This window comes from Dermochelys coriacea, chromosome 5 (assembly GCF_009764565.3).
Source record: "Dermochelys coriacea isolate rDerCor1 chromosome 5, rDerCor1.pri.v4, whole genome shotgun sequence".
Lineage (NCBI taxonomy): Eukaryota > Metazoa > Chordata > Testudines > Dermochelyidae > Dermochelys > Dermochelys coriacea.
The window spans coordinates 121,424,487-121,442,171 of NC_050072.1; the positions used below are offsets into that span (position 1 = coordinate 121,424,487).

Sequence of the window (17,685 nt, forward strand, 5' to 3'; positions counted from 1 at the left end):
TATCTTTATTTCGTGACCCCAAGCCTCACAACTTTACACCTGTTTAAAGATTAAACGTGGGATCAATCAGTCCATTCCTCTTGCTGGTTTTGCAATTTGATGATGAAAAGAGGAGAGGGTTTGCAGACATGCTTTACAAATATTTTTTCTCCCCTCCCCCCCACTTGAACAGCAAATCCTTGTCCTGTGCCTTTCATAATCCCAGAGAATGCCCGCCTGTCTGAGACGGAATTTTATGTTGGCCAGAAAGTATCAATCAAGTGCAGGGAGGGCTATCAACTTAAAGGACAATCTGCAATGACCTGTAACCCTGACGAGACTTGGACACCAGCAAGAGCTAAATGTGAAAGTAAGTGTACAAACTGAATTCATGGCGGACGTTGTGAGAAGATGGCTGGGAGATGCACCGTGTTCTTATACCCCTCCAGCATGTTTCTTTGTTGGTGCGCAGCCCTAACAACAAGACCTAATGTCACTCTCTTCTACTTACAACTTTTAAGCACCAATACGTACGCCGTTGCCCCTGGCTGGCAGTTGGAGAGGAGTGTGGAGAATGTCCTGGAAATGGTTGCCATGCACGTTATGCACGTTCATTCTTTGATTTGCTATGCACAATGTTGTGTCTGCTACAATTAAGCCCTATCTCCTGGTCACCCCCTTTCTCTGTCCCCACCATGCCCAGTTTCCACCTTCTCACCAGTGTTGAGCTTGGTGCTAGTGCAGAGGTCTCTTTTCATTGCTGGACACTGTGTGCGTTTCTCTTCACCATGCAGAAGCCTCTCTCTGCAGAGCTTTTCTCCCCACACTCTCCTTGGCAGTGCTCAGCATCCTGCGGGTTTGCCCCCTAAACAGACAGGGACATTATGTACTGTATTGTCAACAAGTTCCCAGATGCTGCAGCTTATCAGCCCATGGTGGCTTCTTCTTTTTCTTTAGAGATTTCTTGTGGGCCCCCTGCTCACATCGAAAACGCCTTGGCCCGTGGTACGTTTTATCAGTATGGAGACATGATCACCTACTCATGCTACAGCGGGTACGTGCTGGAGGGGTCGCTGAGAAGTGTGTGTTTAGAAAATGGAACCTGGACAAAACCACCCGCCTGCAAAGGTCAGAGTCATTTTCTTAACTGTGCACTGGTGCTTTTCCTAACCTACTGTACAAATACACAAGGAGAAATTCCCATATGAATTCACTGTAAACACAATTTAACCCATAGCACATAAAGTACAAACTCACGCCCTTTCTGCTTTAAAATAAACACCCAAACAAATAAATAAAGACTAGCTTAAACCTTCTCCCTAATCTTGGCTGCTTCTAGGGTTCCTCTTTCAAGGACTACATATCTATCATACCCTAGATCAGCGTTTCTCAAATGCGGCCACCAGGAGCTTTTCTTGCGGCCACAGCCTCCTGGGCTGTGATCGTGGGGAAGCAATGGCCACAGGTCCCTGCCCCCTCCGGAGATACAAATGCTGGAGGTGTCAGCAGCTGGTGAATTCCACGCTTTCCCAGGCGTGGGGCAGCAGGCTTTGGTGGCCATGCGGCTTTGGGTTCCATCCCTGCGGTTCCAGGCTCTGGTCCCAGGCTCATCACCCCCGCTATCATCCCTGGATCCCACCGCTTCCCTGCCCACCTCCCCATCCAGGGCTTAATTTGTCCCAGGGCTTGCCGGAGCTGAGTAAGTCTGCTGTGAAAAGTGATATTAACAAACATACAAATATCACTTTTCACAGCAGCAGACTTACTAGCTAGCAATTTTTTTAAGGCAACCGAAAAAAGCAAAAGAAATAACAACAAAAAGATAAGAACATGCAAAACACCTTATTTATGTTTCTATTCTGTTTAGGTCCACTAAAGAATAGAGACAACTGTACATTATTTTTATTCCTGAGTCTGAAAAAATCCTACGTAAATAAATTACAATGATTTGGACATGTATATGTGCATATTTATTTGTTTTTCCTAAAGTTAAGTAAGTATTTTGGGAAAAAATATCAGCGCGACCACCAGCAAGAGTTGGTAGCCGCACTCTGAGACCACCAAAAAATGTGTTGTGAGAACTCCTGCCCTGGATCCCCTCTCTCCAGAGAATCATTCACACATCAGTTATAATCAGCAGGGGGAACAAGTTTCCTATCACTATGAATCTACAGAATACACTTCATCCTTTCCCCGGCGGAACAACACCCGCTCAACAAATACTACCAGCCTGTTACATTTGTATGCTTAAAGAAATTTAGCTTTTTACTGTTAAGACAGAGCACGGTAGGAAAGGAAGGTGGCTGATACAACTGGTGCTTATTCTGTGTTGTTTAGCTTCTGTGTGTTGCTGAAAACAACTGTCTGCAGTAAGATGTGCAGAGATAAACTGATACAGCAGTACTGAAATAATACACACTGAGGAAACATCACAGCATCCATGTTAGCCAATTTAAGTACAGAATTGTAAGGACTAGATTGATATTTTTCGAAGTCAGGATTTGATTAACAAATGGGCATGTATTTACATAGCTGCATTTGCATGCAAATATATCCTAATTGTAGCACATATGAAAGTTAGTATTTAAACATCTATGCACCCATTTGCACAACAATTATCGTGATTAATCATACATACATGGGTGCACAAACTCACATATTTTGCATATAGACCTAGAGTCTGTATGTGTCTGTTTCTTGCTCCCTCTCTATTTTTAAAGCTGTCCCTAAATGGCAGAGAAGTGATCTTGAAGATAAACAGGGTCTCAGAGCCATCTTGTCAGTCAATGTGTGTGTGTGTGTGTGAGAGAGAGAGAGAGAGAGAGACTTGTGGCACCTTAGAGACTAACAAATTTATTTGAGCATAAGCTTTTGTGAGCTACAGCTCACTTCATCGGATGCATTCAGTAGAAAATGCAGTGGGAAGATTTATATACATAGAGAACATGAAACAGTGGGTGTTACCATACACACTGTAACAAGAGTGATCACTTAAGGTAAGCTATTACCAGCAGGAGAGTGGGGGGGGAACCTTTTGTAGTGATAATCAAGATGGGCCATTTCCAGCAGTTGACAAGAATGTCTGAGGAACAGTGGCGGGTGGAGGGGGGGAATAAACATGGGGAAATAGTTTACTTTGTGTAATGACCCATCCACTCCCAGTCTCTATTCAAGCCTAAGTTAATTGTATCCAGTTTGCAAATTAATTCCAATTCAGCAGTTTCTCGTTGGAGTCTGTTTTTGAAGCTTTTTTGTTGAAGAATTGCAACTTTTAGGTCTGTAATCGAATGACCAAAGAGATTGAAGTGTTCTCCAACTGGTTTTTGAATGTTATAATTCTTGATTCTGATTTGTGTCCATTTATTCTTTTACATAGAGACTGTCAGGTTTGACCAATGTACATGGCAGAGGGGCATTGCTGGCACATGATGGCATATATCACATTGATAGATGTGCAGGTGAGCAAGCCTCTGATAGTGTGGCTGATGAGATTAGGCCCTATGATGGTGTCCCCTGAATAGATATGTGGCCTGTCCTGTAGTAGGTGACTTCTGGGTACTCTTCTGACTCTGTCAATCTGTTTCTTCACTTCAGCAGGTGGGTATTGTAGTTGTAAGTCAACTGCTGGAAATGGCCCACCTTGATTATCACTACAAAAGGTTCCTCCCCTCCCCCGCTCTCCTACTGATAATAATTCACCTTAAGTGATCTCTCTGGTTACAGTGTGTATGGTAACACCCATTGTTTCATGTTCTCTATGTATATAAATCTCCCCACTGTATTTTCCACTGAATGCATCCGATGAAGTGAGCTGTAGCTCACGAAAGCTTATGCTCAAGTAAATTTGTTAGTCTCTCAGGTGAGACAAGTACTCCTTTTCTTTTTATTAAAAAGTATGTCACCATTGAAAAGCTAGCTTTTACCAGGAATTACTACAAAGTGGTACGTGAGATGTCACGGTTCTTCCCTTTATTTAGAATAAGAAATAATTGCATTGTGGCTATTAGCAAATGTTTCTACTTCATTGGCAATCACTGTGCTTGTGTATGTATGTATTTATGTCTAGCACTAAGTATATATAATTTACTACAGTACAATGTAGCAGTACAAATTATGATGTGGTTTGGCAATGCATGTTATTTTGGTTGTAACAAGTCTTTGCTGGATGGAATTCCTGTAGAACCTTGAGGGGTAAATTTTCACATCTCTGCACCAAAATTGCTCCTGAAAAATATGCATGTGCACAAACTCTCACCTGTGCACCCCAGACTGGTAGTTGCAAGTACAGGCAGTTGTTTCTCTGGGCACCTGTGTGTTTAGCAGGTGTAGGTACATATCTGTGCATGCAGTTATTAGTTGCAGGAGCAACTAGTATGTCAGATTTTGAAAATGTAGCTTCTCGTCCGTCAACCCAAGGGCCGAGCTTCCCAGATGTGACGGGCTGCTCTTCTCCAGACCTGACTTCTATAGCTCTTCTTCTGCCACCAGATGGTTCCCAGCTGTTGTTTCTCCCCTACTAACTTGCATGCATCCAGCTCTCCACAAGGTAGTCTGCAATTCTGGGATACATTGTTTATCTTATACGTGTATCCTGTATATCGGTGAAGCACACCTCCAGTCAGCCATGATGTACTAGGCATTAGAAATACTATTCATTTTGGTTTGGAGTGCCACATTCTCAAAGACTGTATTACCAAATTAACAACTCAGGCAAAACAGCCAAATAACCAAAAATCTGGAGCAGAAAAGGGAGGAAAACACCCACAAAACACAAAAACAGCAGTAAACTAAACCATTAAAAATAAGATATAAAGAAGGGCTCTGCTGCACTTTCTTAATGCCAGAGATGAAGTATAGCAGAAAGCCCAGGGGCAGACATATCCAAAAGTGTAGGGCCTCAGTGGGCAGGGCACTACCTCCTGCCATTTCAAAATTATGGCATTGATTATGATCTCAGTTCCCCCAGTTTATACACCAGTTTGACTCTTCTTACTTTAGTGGAGCTACTCCTGATGGGAACAACTATAACAGAGACCTGAATCAGACTGTTTATGTTGACAGTTAGCAAGACCAGTTCAGCCTGTCTCAAATTCTGTAGCTGGATACAGAGCAGCAAGCAATACATCAGAACAACTGATGCTATGTTATTTAGAAGTTTATTTATTAAAAGAAAAAGGCTGGAGGCACATCCACTGACAGTCACAAACAGTGCAGGTCCCAAGGCACAAGTGTAACGCTGACAGACCCCGGTCGTCAGCAGGCGGGATCGAACCTCTGGAGCTCAGTGCATGAGCCTCTACTGGATGAGCTAAAAGCCAACTGGCTGTTGAGCAGACTCATTTTATCTCTCTCTTTAAATGGTCTCAGTGCCACTAGATGGGACAGAACACCACACCCAGAAGATGTGTGGGTTACCCAAGCGCTCCTGCATCAGAGGGAAGAACAGTTTTGTTGCTAATGTACTGGTTTGGGACACCAGAGATGTGAGTTCAGTTCCTAGCTCTTTCTATGAGACCTTAAGTAACTCACTTCCCCATCTGTAAAATATTCCTCCCAATCCTTTTCTGTTTAGACTGCAAGCACTGTGGGACAGGGATTCTGTACGATGCCAAACGCCATGGGGCCTCAATTTCTGCTGTGACCTCTAGTCACTAATATAATACAAAAACTCCTGTCAGTGATGGTGAATCTTATGAGTCAAGGCCCTTGAAAAGTCACGTTGCCCTGCTCTCCAATAATGGTTTGCCATGGTCACCCTAGATAGAGCACTTTGACAAGGTCCAAATCTAAAAGGTTTGTGACTTCTAAGCACTTCACAGATTAAAAAAGCCACTTCCGGGCTTCCATATATATCACAATGCTGCCTTGTGATCACAATGGAGCACCATCATGGTTGCTAGAGTGGAGGGCCCAGCAGCAAAGTGAAGATGATGGATGACTTTTCCAAAGTGCCTTACATGACTTAGGAGCCCAAGTCCCAATAAAAGATTTAGACTTCTAAGTCACTGAGGCGCTTTTTTTGAGAATTTTTCCCACTATCACATTAACGCCATCATTGTGGATGTGAGGATGTAGAAGTGATCTCTGTGTGCAGTTTCTGGAATTAATTAGACATCAACTAGCAAAGATGTTTTGGGTAAGTTTGTGGTGTTAACGTCTTACTGTTGATCTGTCATAAAAGCTTTGGGTTCTAGCCTGATTGTAGTGTAGTGCTGCAAGCTGTTATTACTTTTCATTCTTCTTTAATGTTTTCTATTTACACACAGCTCTGAAGTGTGTTAAGGCTTTGGAGATGTCTGATAAGGCAGGCCCTTACCACAAAGAGCTTACAGCCTGAGGGTCTGATTCTGCATTCTACAACCAAATGTGCAGCCTGATCCAGAGGCCCCTGGATCACTTTGCATTGGCTTGAATAGGTTTTGGATGAGGCTCGTGGCACTTACTACCATGAGTAGTCTCACTGAAGTTGCTGGGACTATTCATTGCCAGAAGCACTATGGGTAAAATTTTCCAAAAGGCCTCAGTGACTTACAAGTCTACAATGCATTTTCAAAAGTGGCCTTGGCCTTAGGAGTCAGAGGCCTCATCTACCCTGAAAAATTAGATCACTCCAGCTGTGTCATCACTCAGGAATGTGAAAACCCTAATCCCCACTGAATGATGCAGCTAGGTCTTCCGTTGACCTAGCTACAGCCTCTCGGAGAGGTGAACTAACTACAACGGAAAAACCCCTTCAGTTGATGTGGAAAACATCTACCCTACTGTGCTACACTGGCACAGCTCCACCACCATGGTTGTGCCGCCGTAGCAGCTATGTAGTGTAGACACGGCATCAGTCTCATTGAAAGTCAAAGGATGAGGAAAGGGATGTAATAACAAAACCAGCTATTGAACAATACTGGCTGACACGCAATTTGTTAGTTCTGTGATTCTGCTTTTTTTTTAATAAATGTTAATATAATGTAAACCACATACATGCCGACATTTTAAAAAAATAAAGTCTAGAAATCCTGCTCCAGAAGAATATGGATCTCTACTGCTCACTGTTTAGCAATCCCCTGCCTCTCAGCTTTCCTTCCCTCCCTTCTCCAAATACCAGTGGCTTGAGGTGGTCTTGGAGATGAAGGGGTTAATGTACTAACGCACAAAGCACTATCCCAGAGTTGGCAACCCAAGATATTAATGCTATATGTTAATAGTTTCCTGCCTCCTTCCCCTAAAATGAGAATAAAAAGGAACAAAGATGTTGATGAGAGAAAAGGCCTATGTTTCCCTGATATATGTGAAAGTGATCTTTTAGAACTGCTTTATAAACAAGGCAGAATATTTTCCTAACAAAAGGTCTACAGTATCTAAAGCTTTGTGATCTACATCAGAAGCAACATGAAAGCAAGAAGCATAATGAGTCACATAACTTTTGACACCAGTCGTTAGTTATTAATCTCCCAAGCCTGCAAGAAATGTCGAACCCAACTAAACAAAGTAATTAATGTGAATATTATAATTAAAAATACAGACTGCATAGTAATTGGGAGTGCACAGCTGCGCTTGTCTGAACTGTATCTAGTTAAAGATCACACTCCTGGTTCTGATCTCAGTGACGCTGGTGTAAATCTGGAGTAACTCCATTGAATTCAGTGGAGTTACACCAGCATAAACTAATGTGAGTGAGATCATAGTCAAGCTCCCAGTTGGGAAGCCAGCGACAGTATCCATGGAGCTTACAATCTGCCCACCACCAAATGTAGGACAAAGAGCCAGTAGGAGAGCCAAAAGAAAAACCAGAGGCACTGCACGTCATTTTAAAGGACATGGGCTGATTTTCCTGAGCAAAAAACAATGTTATGTATCTTTTGTTTTTCTCGCCAGCATTTCTCATGCAACTAATTTGCAAGAAAACAATGAAAACTCCAAAAATGTGTGGTTTAGAGCTTCCTTTGGCTCTAAAGAAAGGGACTTCTTTCAAAAAGGTCATGAAGAGCTATCGTTGTAGTCTTTTCTGTTCTGTTCTGTGTCTTGTACTATGCTCGTCACTGTGGTATCTCTTACATTCTGTAGCCTCATAACATTTTGCATTTACATATCTCTTTTGATTAGCAATAGTGAAGGCTAAGATTTTGTCACGCAAACTTTTAGTAAAATTCACAGACAGGTCACGGGCAGCAAAGAAAAAATCACAGAAGCCGGTGACCTCTCCATGACTTTTGCTAAAAATATGCATGACAAAATGGGAAGCTGCAGGGTCCCCACACCACTCCTGGGAGGCCAAGCTAGGAGCTGTGGGGCACCCCAGGTGCCCACGGCAGCTCCTGGGCACCCGGCCACCTGCCTTGGCTCTGAGCTCCCACGTGCCCCATACGCCCACCCATGGCAGCTCCGAGCTCCTGGGCACCCAAGGCACTCCCTCCCCTGCCCACGGCAGCTGGTAGGTAGCTCGAGGCCCCACAGTTCTCAGCCACCACAGGTGATGGGGGAACCCTGCAGCTCCCAGGGGCTGCAGGCTCAAGTCACAGAGGTCTCTGGAAGTCACAGATTCCATTACTTCCGTGGTCTCTGTGACAAAATCATAGCACTAGCAATAGTAGTAATATTTATTGTATCAGAGGATTTCAGTGTCAGGTTTTGCAGTGGATTATTCCAGTTTCACAGTCATAACAGTACTGGGAGTCGCCCTATAGCATTGTTACAGATAATTTTACTAATTCTGCTTAACTGACTGTATAAGTAGTTGTAGCATGGAGAAATGTTGTGTTTCTTTTTAAAAAGCTATGCAGTGAATTTGGCCCCCTCTGCACAAGACTTTTGGACTGGGCTCATCCCTGGGTGCAGAGCTGCCAAACAGTTAACAAAAACATTACATGGTGTCAAATCTGAGGCATAAAGAGGATAAGTGGCTTGCTCAAGGTCACATGGAAAGTCTGTGGCAGAGCTGAGAAGAGAAGCCAGAAGCCCCCAGTTCTCCTCTTATTTATATTAACTTTTCACCAATATAACTCCTTTGACTTCAATGGAGTTAATCCTCATTTACACTAGTGTGAGAGGAGAATAAAGCCGTAGGTCTTCTAACATCCAGCCCCATCTCTGAAGCTCAAGACTACCTTTCTCTTCGCTTGCCTGCTCTACTGTTCAGTAATCTCCCTGGCCATAGGCACACAGTCTCATTCCCTGGAGCTATATATAACAAGTCCACATAGGAATAATACTGTCTTATTGAGCATATAGAGTTTCGCAACCAGGGCTGGCCACAGGAACAAGAAAAGGAAACTTCTGCTTGGGGCCCTGAATTGCAGAGCTTACCTGGGGCATTGCATACCAAACAAGCTCTGTATTTCACAGATCAACTTTATCTCCTTTTCCAGTGGCAGAGTGGGGACACGTCTCATAGCCAACTCTTACTGGTAGTTTGGGACTCCTGGTAGCATAAAGCCAGACTTGTTTATGTCATCCTATTTTATTTACCTGCTCATAGGGTATACACCTGGGACATCACTCAGGCGAAGTGTGGATCACAGGCAGTTTCAAAGCTTTACACTTTAGTTACAATCCTTAAAAAATTTTGCCCCTGTTTTTAAATGGCTTTTGTTTAAGCTTCCTCATACTAGTACTATAACTTAACTAGTATTCAGAAAAATGAGGTTGCCTGTTATTTCACAGTAATATGCACATAGCGGTGAATCACTGTGTTGTTAACTTCCTTAGAACTATAGCTGTGTGAAACTTTTTTTTGTGAGATCCCAGGCTGTGCCAAACTCTGATTCAGGTTTTTTCAGAAACGCAACAGGCAGTTCAGGGTTTGACTCTAAAGGTTTACAACCTTTGGCCCCAGTTTCAGGAGAATCCAAACAGGGGCGCTGGAACAATTTGTATAGTGGGGGTGCTGAGAGCCATTGAACCAAACTGTAAGCCCTGTATACAATGGAAACCACTTCAAGCCAAGAGGTGTGGCAGCACCCCTAGTTCCAGCACCTATGAATCCAAACTATGGTTTCACATTGAAACTGTAAAACTTGCAGCAAAACCTGGTTAAACTTGACTATTTCAGTGGTAGTTTTGGATTGGTTCAAACATGCAACTCATAAGTATTTTAATATATTTAATGGTTCGTCATATTTAGACTAATAATGAATCAGATCTGGAGCTCTCTCAACCCTAAACCTACGTTTCACTTGCTCTAATAACAGTTAAATATGAGATTCATTTACAATTCATTGTGTGCTTATAATTGCCACTAATTAAAATTTCTTGTGATTCTATATTTGCATTGTAGTAATACCCACAGGACTTGATCTCAGATTGGGGCCCCACTATGGTAGGCGCTGTTCACACACGATAAAAACCGTCTCTGCCCTGAAGAACTTACAGTCTAAGTGACTTATATTTACTTTGTTACACAGTTTTGCAAACAGTGGTGTTTGTAAATAAACAGACACATGGTACAGTGTTACCACAGATTATCCCAAATTATCACAAAGTACTCTTCATTCTTCTGTGGTGTTCCTGCAATAAATCATTGTTGCTGTTATTTTATTTTATTTTAATGACAGAAGGTAGATTATTCCTGACAGCTTTGCCTTGTTTTTATGCCAAACTTGATTTTCCTTTTCCCTGTGTCTTGGACTTAATTTTTTTTACAGGAGTGAGGGAATGGGGAACTGTTCGGTTTTTGTTTTATGAAACGAGAAGGAAAATTCAGGTGAGAGACATCTTGCAAAATTGTCAAAAAAAAAAAATTACCAGCTTCAGCAAAAAATTTACTTTCCCATTCTTACCATGATAATGACGGTGGAAAAAAATAATTTACTCACCTGTCAAAAATCATATTTGACCCAGACATTTGAGCAAGTAAAATTTTGCAAGGCTGGTTGGTTTAACACCTCAGTATAAATATAATTTTTTAAAATAATTGCAGTCCTTAATAACTTGAACAAGTCATCCATTAGAGGGCAGTATTATACACACACAAGCACACTATATATTCCTTAAAAAGAAAAGGAGTACTTGTGGCACCTTAGAGACTAACAAATTTATTAGAGCATAAGCTTTCGTGAGCTACAGCTCACTTCATCCGATGAAGTGAGCTGTAGCTCACGAAAGCTTATGCTCTAATAAATTTGTTAGTCTCTAAGGTGCCACAAGTACTCCTTTTCTTTTTGCGAATACAGACTAACACGGCTGCTACTCTGAAACCTATATATTCCTTGCAATCAAGGCAAAGCTTGTCTTTGAGTTTTGCTGAATTCATTTGTTTTAATAACAAGGACTGTGTAAGATGCAGAGCTCTGGGCAGAACAGTTTCTGAATATTAACTGACCCTGACGGGACTGTGTTATTATTTTCCAGCCATTTGTCGATTCCCGTGTCAGAATGGTGGAGTCTGTGAGCGACCAAATGCATGCTCCTGTCCAGAAGGCTGGATGGGCCGTCTCTGCGAAGAGCGTATGTACATGATCTCACAATGTAGCTTGAAGATATGCAGTAGATAAGAGATGTGGATTTACAGGATGTCACAATGGATGTGCTGGGACAATTATTGATTTAAAGTTTCAAAATGGCAAAGGCCATAACCTGTTCTGTTTGGCAAATTAAATATGAACTGCAACAGAGGACATAAATGATCTTGCTCGGTTGTGTGGAATAAAAGTGTTCCAAACAGAAAACAGCAATGTGCAAATGTAGATCCGGAGGACAAATCTACACACAAACGTGCATTGGTTTAGTTGAAGCAATGTAAAGCGCTATGTGCACAGTCTCTCGTTTTGGTTTAAGAAGCTCTTGTTTCAGTTTAATTTAAACCTTCCTCGTAAAAGGAAATATGCCTGGTCCAAACCAAAATAAGTATGTCCACACAACCTTTTGCACCAGTTTAATTCCATTAGTTTAAAATCACTCCTGACATTAAACCAGCGCAAGTCTGCATGCAAACAAGCCCTAGTATACTGAAAGTTACTAAGCACCCACAACTCCAACTGACTTCTTTGAAAGTTGTGAGGGCCCAGCACCTGTCCGGATTAGCCCCTAGGTCATGAAAGTTCATCTTGCCATTGGAGGAAATTTTGGACCTAATTCTTCAGTATCTTGCAGCTGGTATAGTCGTATACACTTGTGAAAATAGGGTTAAAATTCTGCCATTCTGATTTGGTTGCCGCAAAAACCCAGTTTTCTCTGATTTTGTCTGGGTGTAAACAGCTGCACAAGGCCATGGAGATCTGCGTCCTTTATCTGTAGGCAATGGAAAGCTAGCACTGGTTGAAAGAAAGAAGTCAAGCACGTCTCCTCTCTTTGCTCAACTCCTCTTGAACAGGATATCCTGGCCACACTGCCTAGGCTAGCAAACAAGTGGGGTTTTCCATGCCTTCATTCTCACAAATGTTGTTATTCCCCAATCTCTCTCTTACTTAGCAAGAGCAATGTGGCACATTCTCTTCTGTCAGAAAGATGGGCAAGTGTCTCCTTTAGTAAGTCTTTCATAGAAGCTGTGCCTGGCAGAAGTGAAGTAGATAAAAATCTGTAACACACTCAGTTTTGTCCACATCCTGTGAGGAAAAGTTTGGCTTAGGACTTAAAAGTTGGACATGTTTTAAGAAAAACACTTTTCAGTTCCTAGGAATTTAATTACGTATCATGCTGGATACTAGACAGTTTGGGGCATCTGAACAGGCTTTCACCTCTTGAACTCTGGTTCGATTCTAGCTTTGGTTGGAAATAGCTGAAATCTCTATTTGTGATTTGGCGTAACTGGGAACCACACCATTAATTGTCATGCTTATTGTCAGTCTCAGCAGAGAGGCTAAGTATCGAATGGCCATGGAGACTCTTACAGGGCCACATCCTGAAATCATTACTCAGCACAGGCACCGACTCTCCAATCTGCCGGGGGGTGCTCGACCCCCAGCTCTGCCCCAGACCCTGCCCCCCACTCCACCCATTTCCCCCAAACCCCCACCCCGCCTCTTCCCACCCTATTCCTCCTCCTTCCCCCCCCCAGCCTCTTGCATGGCACAAAAGAGCTGATCACAGCAGGTGGGAGACACAGGGAGGGAGGGAGGGGGAGGCGCTGATCAGCAGGGTAGGCAGAAGGTGCTGGGGAAGAGAGGGAGGGAGGGGCTGATAGGGGGGCTTCCAGTGGGTGCTCAGGACCCACCATTTTTACCCTGTGGGTGCGCCAGCCCCGGAGCACCCACAGATTGTGAGGCATAATTCCTAGCGACTCCATGAGAGTTTTGCCCAAATACAATACTGAATAAAAGCTACATAGGGATTTTAGGACTTTGTCTGTAATTATTATTTATACAGGGTCATAGCGTGTGCGTGGTGCTATACAGACACATAAAACAGACAGATCACTGCCCCAGGAGGTTTACAGGCTAATTTCAACATGACTCAGTATGGGATAGCAGTAAACCCCCAGGAGTAGTAGGTGTGTTGTGGGAAGAGCTAGAGTTACAGCAGTAAAAGACTGAGATTTATGTTTGGATTGTGTGCACATCTTTATTTACTAATATACTTACAAAATGTATCAAGAAGTTTGCATAGTTAGATGTTAGTAGTCAGATAATACAGCGATGACTCTCTGGCATCTTCGCCACTCACACCTGCGTCCTGACTTTCTGCAGCCTGCCATGCCCTGCGCCCAAGGGAGCTGGTACCGGATTTCCCCTATAGGTACAAAGGATCATTTTGTGAGTAAGGGGCTGGGTTCGAATCTTGGATCTGCCACACACGCCCTGTGTGACCTTGGGAAAGTCATTTAGGCCCACATCCACAAAGGTATTTAGGGTCCTAACTTCCATTAAAATCAGTAGAAGTTAGAAGCCTAATACCTTTGTGGATCTGGGCCTTAGTCTTTCTGTGCCTCAGTATCCCATCTGTAAAATGGGGATAATAGCACAGCCTAACCTCACAAGGGTGTTTTGAGGATAAAAACACAGTTCTGGAGCCCATGAATACATAGATATCTGGATAGATAGAAAGGCAAATATTTCCATCTATAGTTAGTATTCAGAGATGAGCCTGAACCAGGGCAAACGCCCTCAGACATCAGGGTTTGAAATCCCAATCTGAGTGCTGCTGCTTGAGACCATCTCTAGTTATTACATTGTCACTGTACTTAGAAGTGTTGCATATAAGTGGAGACCCATGGAAAAGAATGGCAGATCCCTTTACAGTTAACAGAGGTGAATCTGATTAAAGTATGAATATTGTTTGTCATGGCCTGTACACCATGTTTAAAAACAATCCTATGAAATCCACTTACTTCCTGCAGCTGCTGCTGTTAAGTCTCTGCCTGGGCTGTGCACCACCAAATTGGCTACATGAAAGTGAGGAGAAGAAATTTGGCAAACAAACGGTTTGGTCTTCGGTGTTATAAACTCCAGCTGAATAGTGCCTTCATACGTAACATAGTCTCTCTTTTGCAGTCTCTGTGTCCCTTCCTTCACACACACACACACACACACACACACATCCTCTACTCCAGAGGTTCAGGGTGAGGTGAGTGTGCCCAGTACCTTGCAAAATGGATGAAACGTCAGAACTGATTTCCTTACCTTCCTGGTAACAACGATGCTTAGCTTAGTCCTCGGCTTTGGAAGACTAATGTTAGGCTCCTGGTCATTTTGATCTGCCATCCCAATTCATAGCCGGTCTCCCTGTATACAAAAGGAACGGACAGCTGACTAGTTAGATTAGAGTTCCTACACATACATGCGCCCTCTCTCTTGTTTATACAAAAACAGTAACTGAATGGGGAGCCATATACAATGGGTTTTAAACGGTCTTACCTCATTTTGTGGCATTGTTTCCCATATAAAGAGAGTCAGTAATTAATACATAAGGGCCTAATCTTGATCGGTGCTGAGTACCTGCACCTCCCCTCGGCTTCAGCAGCAGATGTCAGTGCTGAGCCACCTCTCACGGTTAGGCTTCAGCTCAGGTTACAAAACTATGACAGGATTCACTCACCTAATATTTCATGGTACATTTGACTCAAGGGGCGGAAGAAGCTTATAGCGTGACTGGCCCTGCCTCCTGAGACTAGCTCTGCTGCCCTGAGAAATGTGGAGGGACCCTAATTTAACCGTATAAACAAAAGAGTACTCCAGTGGCAGCATGGAAGTCCCATTCCTTCTCATGCCTATTTTCGGCTTTGCCTCTGCTGTGCAGTAAAGGACACGGGATCAGACCTTTCAGCCCCAAGAGAGGGCACGTGGCTCCCTCTTCAGGGATGACACCCAGCTGAGAATGCCACCAAAGCTGAAGAACTGAATTTGACCTATTAATTTCAATGTGTTACGATTAAGTGCCCACCACAGAGTTTCACTGGGTTTGTCGTCCGCACCAACTGAGAAGCTTTACAGCAGCCAAGCTCACCGGCTTTCACCCAGTTCTTCTTCTCTTGTGGCATCTCCATTAGTGGAGGTTTGCAAGCATGGTAGTCCATTCTCTACAATCTTCTGCTAATCTCTTTGAGTCTGACTAGTCCTTTTGATCCACATCATCCATCCAAGATCTTCTTTTGCTGCCTCGTGTTCTTCTGCCATCAGCTTTCCCCTCCAGTGCCCATAAACATGCATCGCCTGCTGAATCTCTGAAAATGTGCCTTAAATCTTTCTTTTCATAAAATCTCTGACCAGCATTTGCTGAGTTCCAATCTTCACCCAGTTAGGACACAGTTAGGGACATTTTGCAGAGCTCTCCTACTCAAGGGGTCTGTAGAGCCGGACTTTATTTGGGGCCTCATTATAGTCTTTACCCCGTTGGTGAGCACTCGTTTGAGGACTGTAACGGAATTACTCATGTGCGTAAGTGCTTGGTGGTGTGAGTAAAAGTTGGCACAACTGCGGCAGACTTGCTTACAGTAGTGGTGCAGGGAATCCAGTCCGGTTTTTAATGCACACTCCAAGGATTCAGACTATTTGTCATCAAAATACAGCTCGCTGCTGTGTCTTATTTGAACAACTGCAACAAACACATTAAACAGGTGTGGCCTAAAAGTCATCATCCTGAATTGCTTCTGCTAACATTCATATTACTCTCATGATATTAGCAAACAAACTGAGATTTAAACCACACTGGCAGCTGTCAGAGTATACTCCCCTTGAACCAAACTGGGGGTTTCAGGTTACTTTGTTGTTTTATGGTTTGGAGTTTGTATTGTGGATATTTTATTAATATGTATATAGTTACAAGTACATATTATTTTCCGCAATTTCTCTTGCATATAGATGTAGATGTATGTATATAGATATAATGTCAGACAGTATCTTTCTACCAGCCTACCATTCAGAAGATAATGGATAGATGATCAATAATAGATTGATCATCTATTTCTTTTCACCGTGGTATGTAGGTGTAGATACAGTGTCTCTTGATCACCAAAAGGTTTTTCTATAAAGCACTCTCTATCTGTTGTTTTAATCTATCCATTGTTACTTCAGGTTTTTTCCTTCTCCTTTACTCTTCCTCCTCCACTCTCATCTTCTCCTCACTTCTCCTTGTACATAATAGTCTACAAGTATGTAAAAGGTACATAAAGAGAAGCGTGATAAATTGTTCAGCTTATCAACTGAGGACAGGATAAGAAGCAAGGGGCTTAAATTACAACAAGGGAGATTTAGGTTAGGCATTAGGGAAAACTTCCTAACAGTAAGGGCAGTTCAGCACTGGAATAACTTGCCTAGGGAGGTTGTGGAATCCCCATCACTGGAGGTTTTTAAGAACGGGTTAGACCAGGTGTTGGCAAACTACTGCCTGCGGGCTGCATCCGACCCGTTGGACCTTTTAATCCAGCTCTCAAACTCCTGCCAGGGAGTGGGGTTAGGAGCTTTCCCCGCTCCGGTGCTTCAACCGGGGAGCGGGATCGGGGCTTGCCTTGCTTCACTCCATGCAGTTCCCGGAAGCAGAGGCAGTCGGGCTTACGCATGCTGCCCCCGCCCCAAGCTCCAGCTCTGCAGCACCCATTGGCTCGGATCCCAGCCCAGAGCACCCTCCTGCACCCCAAGCCCCTCATCCCCAGCTCCACTTCAGAGTCTGCAGCCCCAGCCGCAGCCCTCATTCCCCCATGCGCCCCTGTCCCAGATGGCCCACCATACAATTTCCATACTGAGATGTGTCCCTCAGGCCAAAAAGTTTGCCCCCCCCCCGGGTTAGACAAACACCTGTCAGGGATGGTCTAGATAATACTTAGTCCTGCCTCAGTGTCGGGGACTGGACTAGATGACTTCCTGAGGTCCCTTCCAGTCCTACATTTCTATGATTCTGTTTGGCTTCCCGTGCACAGTGCACAAATGCAACCTGCAGCAGGGACAGGGTAAGAAAGATCCAGTATAGGTCTGATGTACTTGAAGCTGAAATTATTTACTCCCCACTGTTAGGCCAAATGCAGATTTGCTGCCAATGGATGAGTTTTATTCTCCTTGTAAGTAGACCACACGCAACACTCCTGATAGTGGGTACAAAACAATAGATGAGCTGAGCTTTTGGTGGAACAAAGGTTTTGTTCAGCTCTTCTCAACTTCCCTCTCTCCTTCCCTGGTACTAATGTTTTTCTTCTTTGTCCTTCCTCTCACTTTATTTTTTCTTAGCAATATGCATCCTGCCTTGTCTGAACGGAGGTCGCTGTGTGGCCCCGTACCAATGTGATTGCCCAACTGGGTGGACTGGATCACGCTGTCATACAGGTAAAACTACTTTTACTCACCTTTGTTT

General features: G+C 43.4%; 1 protein-coding gene across 1 annotated transcript in view; it reads left to right on the plus strand.

Moving 5' to 3' along the window:
* Positions 1-17,685, plus strand: part of SVEP1 (sushi, von Willebrand factor type A, EGF and pentraxin domain containing 1) — a 170,313-nt gene that overhangs the window by 142,251 nt on the left and 10,377 nt on the right. The window contains exons 45-48 of the mRNA XM_038402181.2: positions 173-349; positions 937-1,107; positions 11,320-11,415; positions 17,562-17,657. Coding sequence (XP_038258109.2) covers positions 173-349; positions 937-1,107; positions 11,320-11,415; positions 17,562-17,657 — 540 coding nt within the window. The remainder of the gene's footprint in view (positions 1-172; positions 350-936; positions 1,108-11,319; positions 11,416-17,561; positions 17,658-17,685) is intronic.